Source organism: Chaetura pelagica, unplaced genomic scaffold, assembly GCF_000747805.2.
Source record: "Chaetura pelagica isolate M959 unplaced genomic scaffold, ChaPel_1.0 scaffold139, whole genome shotgun sequence".
In the NCBI taxonomy this organism is placed as follows: Eukaryota; Metazoa; Chordata; class Aves; order Apodiformes; family Apodidae; genus Chaetura; species Chaetura pelagica.
The window spans coordinates 1,889,547-1,891,659 of NW_009970717.1; the positions used below are offsets into that span (position 1 = coordinate 1,889,547).

The following is a 2,113-nucleotide window of genomic DNA, read 5'->3' on the forward strand; positions in this document are numbered from 1 at the left end:
GGGCCCGCCTGGCTGGGATGTGCCCGTCAGGCTCCATCTCGGCTCCCTGCCCTCCTGGCCTGCTCTTCCCAGCTGTGTGCTGTCATGCTGCTGAACAAACAGATTCCATATCTGTACTTTTCTTCAACAAGTGTGTTTTTGAGGTTTGATGGGATGTTACTGAGTTATTGTACTTACCTGATGGGGAAGAGGTAGTATTTTTACTTTAAATATTTGCCAGAACTTTGTTGCATGCAGTGACTTCTGTTACTTATCTTTTGATCTTTGCCCTATCATGCAACAGCAAGAGTTGAGCTATTTGCATTTTAATCTAGGCTGGCTCACACGTTTTACTGTGTGTACCTTCTGTATGTTGAGAAAGAAAAAGTTCTGGGTAAGGTCCAGACATATCTTTCTATAGTGTTTAAAAAACCTTCTACTTATTATATTAAAGGCACTTTAACTGTGTAAATATGTATTTAATTTAACTTTCCTGAAATTATATTAGCTCCAAAGTGATCTAAATTTTACAGCTTTTTGTTTGTTAAGGAATATGTAGGTAGTTTTTCTGTTTTCTCTGAGGCAGGGCGGTATCTGTAGGGGCAAAAAAGTGAGGAGGACATGCAAGCTTTATGCTGTTGTGGAAGGGTTAGATTTCCAAGAAAATATATATGTAGTATAACTTCTGAAAATGGTAAAGGAAGAACTCTTTAGCTTTCACTCTCAGAACATGCACTTTGCTGATGCTACTCTAAGAATGTATGTGGAGAATTTGAACTACTAGAAGCAGCAAAGGACTGGGAACAATCAGTAACTAAATCAAAAGCAGGACTGGCTGTCTTCATTAAGGCCACACTGATATTTCTTAGAGCCTTTGCTTTACTTTGAGAAGGATAACAAATCCATTATTAAGCTTGATTTATCACTGATTTAAAGTTACCTGGCAGTGGAAAGAAAATAACTTTTGAGATATTAATATAAGTTACTGTGACACTTCCATCAGCCTTTGTTTGTGTTTGGGACTTGGGACATGGTTAAGGGACCATCTTTGCCAAACCTGCATTTCACTCTGCTGCTCATCTAAGTTTCAGATGCTGGTATGTTAGGTTTACGCAGAGTCAATCCTGTGGGTTTTTCTGGCTTATGTGGTTTGTGTAATGTGATAATTTATTTGGTGAACTAAAATAAATTATCAGATTAAGAAATAACGTCTCAGGTCATGCTCATTATCTTTTGGTTTTGATCAATACTGATAAAACAACATGGTTTAGTGTTGCACTGAGTAGCAGTAGGATGCTGAATGGTTTAAAGTGGATGTTGGATACACTTGATCTTTCACATAACATTAGTTGATGGGCTTATTGCCAGTTGTTGGCTGATGACAAACTCGGCAACCTGTTGTAAGGAAAACTGCATCAGACTTATGGTGAGAAATGGCACAGACCAAGTATATTGTTATTGACAGGAGTGGTTTTGGTGCTCTGCAGTGGCAGCATGGAGTGACCTGATTTCTGCAAAATGTTAACTTTCAAAACATAGTAACACAGCAGTTACAAATGCAGTGTTACTATAATTTCCAAAGCAAATCTTACCCGTACAAGAGCATATTAAACTGTGTCAGGTGGTAGCGTAAAACTAGAAAATTTGTTTGAATTTTAAGAAAAGTAATTTCATTTATACTGCATATGATATAAGTGCTGCTAATCAACACAGAAAACACTTTTTCCTTGCCATTGTAGAGCAACCACAGGGCTACAACCAAAAATGGAAAATCAAAAGGTGCAGAAAAAACAGTGTGGTAAGATACCTAATATAATTTGTCGTTTATTATCTGCATCAATTTTATACACTTTAATACACTGCAGTGGGTCTGTCATGGGGTTGTGAACTGCTGGGTAAATGTTCTTTTGCCTTGTTGCCGTATTTCTGGATTCTCTATTGGATAGCTACAGAGCAAATCTAATTACAACTTTAACAAGAACTAATACCACCATAAACTCACCTCCTTTTTGCTAGTATTTACACACATCTTTATTAACTTTTAACTTATTTAAGAAATCCCAGACCTTAAAAGAGTTTAAAATACCAATCTGACTCAAGATGCTACCAGCTGTGGTGATTAAGTCTTCGGTAA

General features: G+C 37.2%; 1 protein-coding gene across 1 annotated transcript in view; it reads left to right on the forward strand.

The window, feature by feature from the left end:
* The first annotated feature begins 1,743 nt into the window (after positions 1 to 1,743).
* CCDC79 (coiled-coil domain containing 79) overlaps positions 1,744 to 2,113 on the forward strand; it is a 16,607-nt gene continuing 16,237 nt past the window's right edge. The window contains exon 1 of the mRNA XM_010006235.1: positions 1,744 to 1,777. Coding sequence (XP_010004537.1) covers positions 1,744 to 1,777 — 34 coding nt within the window. The remainder of the gene's footprint in view (positions 1,778 to 2,113) is intronic.